The sequence below is a fragment of the Alnus glutinosa genome, chromosome 1, assembly GCF_958979055.1.
Source record: "Alnus glutinosa chromosome 1, dhAlnGlut1.1, whole genome shotgun sequence".
Classification (NCBI taxonomy): domain Eukaryota; kingdom Viridiplantae; phylum Streptophyta; class Magnoliopsida; order Fagales; family Betulaceae; genus Alnus; species Alnus glutinosa.
Window position 1 is genome coordinate 51,026,274 of NC_084886.1, and position 1,797 is coordinate 51,028,070.

Sequence of the window (1,797 nt, forward strand, 5' to 3'; positions counted from 1 at the left end):
AAAGAAGGCATATATTGATCAATTTGATCATGTCAACCTGGAAACTACTCTCGAGAAAGAAGGTTTTGATGGAGAAAAATTCATGCTCTCTCCTATACAAACCCTAAAGAAATTAATAGCACCTGAAGGAATGACTTGCAGGCGACGCTCTGACAAGAGTAGTTTTCACGGTGAGTATATATTAATTAAATATTAACACGTTATTCATTTTTAAAAATTTCAAATAATATAAAATTATACACACCGTTAAATGTACCCACTTGAAATCTTGACGTACAATGACATTTCATATACAAAATCACACGCATTCCATCCTATAAATTCTATTCCTAATATTACTTTTGTTGTGTAAATTTCTAAGAAATTTAAGGCTTTCATGCAGACCTGGAAAGAAGGCTTTGATGGAGGAAAAAAAATCATGATCGCTCCTATACAAGCCCAAAGAAATAGCACCGTAAGGAATGCATGGCTTGCGTGCAGTTTCAGGCGAAGCTAAGCATGAGGAGAGTATGTAGTTTCCACGGTGACCCCGCGCGCGGCCAGTGGGAATTATCATAAGCACTCCATGCATTCCTATAAATTAATAGAGGTGTTCCAAATTATTTTCGATATGGGGAAGTTTCTCTATTAGCCACACATATTAATCCTCAATATATATTTCCTTATAAATTAAGCACTCGCTGTTAATGTCTCTGAAGTACTGGAGAAGAAGAATGAGGCTCTTGAGTTCCAAAGATTTCAAGGATCATGATGTTGATCCAACTTTGCCACCCTTTGATATGTTATTACGGGTTGCTGAGGTTGCTGCTCGCATACATGACCAAGAAAAAAAAGGCAAAAAGCAGAAGAAGTCTAACAAGAAGGAAGACAAACCTAATATGAGATCGAAGAGGTCGAAGCTGGACATGCCAACCCTTCCAAACCTACCGCCGGACTTGCCTGAGGAATTCAAGAATCGTATTGAGGCAATGGGTGGAACGCAAGTGATTTTGGTCATACAAAAAGCCCTCTATGACACGGACCTAAAGACAAACAACAGCCGCTTATCCATGCCTTTGAGACAGATCAATGGAGATTTCCTTAGAGAGAACGAGCGACAATCTCTGGCACAACAAAATGAAATGAAAGTGCGATTCATTGAACCCTCCTGTAAGGTAAAAAATATGATTTTGAGGCAGTGGGACATGCCCAAAGAGTCGGGGAAGACATGCTCAACATACGTGCTGAGGACTTACTGGAACAAGGTTTCCCAAGAGAATGGACTCCGGCCCAAGGATGTGGTCCAAGTTTGGTCTTTCCGGATTGGCCGTGAACAAAATCTCTGCCTGGCTTTTGTTGTGGTCAATAGATGTGGTGCAACGATCGAGGGAGGAAATAGCAGCCAATTAGGAAGAGATGGAGACGTACTAGGAGTGTAGTGTGAACTATAAGCAAGTGAAGTAGTAGCGAAGAAGATGTAAATGCTAAAAGAAGTGCGCATATAGATCCCATGAAGATGTTAGGACCTAGGTATATTAGCTAATTTCTGCCCAACTCTCTTAGGTTACTGAGAATAACATCTATCTTATTTCTTTCCATGTAAGTTTATTTATTTCCATGAAAGGGTCGTGTCCTTTATTTTCTTAGTAAGAGTCTTAGTCTTAATTGGATTTGTAAGAGGTTTCCTTGTATGGTAAAAATCTCCAATCATATTCAACTACCATTCCATAACACCCAAGCCATTTTTTTTCACGAAAACATGTGCGTGTTACGTCATGCCGTGACCTTATGTAACGAGCTGGCCGTTAATTTTTTTTA

General features: G+C 39.5%; 1 protein-coding gene across 1 annotated transcript; it reads left to right on the top strand.

Moving 5' to 3' along the window:
• Nucleotides 1–686: 686 nt before the first annotated feature.
• On the top strand, nt 687–1,418 carry LOC133861452 (B3 domain-containing protein At3g25182-like). The gene has a single exon (XM_062297249.1). The coding sequence runs from the start codon at nt 687–689 to the stop codon at nt 1,416–1,418; it is 732 nt and encodes a 243-aa protein (XP_062153233.1).
• The last annotated feature ends 379 nt before the right edge of the window (nt 1,419–1,797 follow it).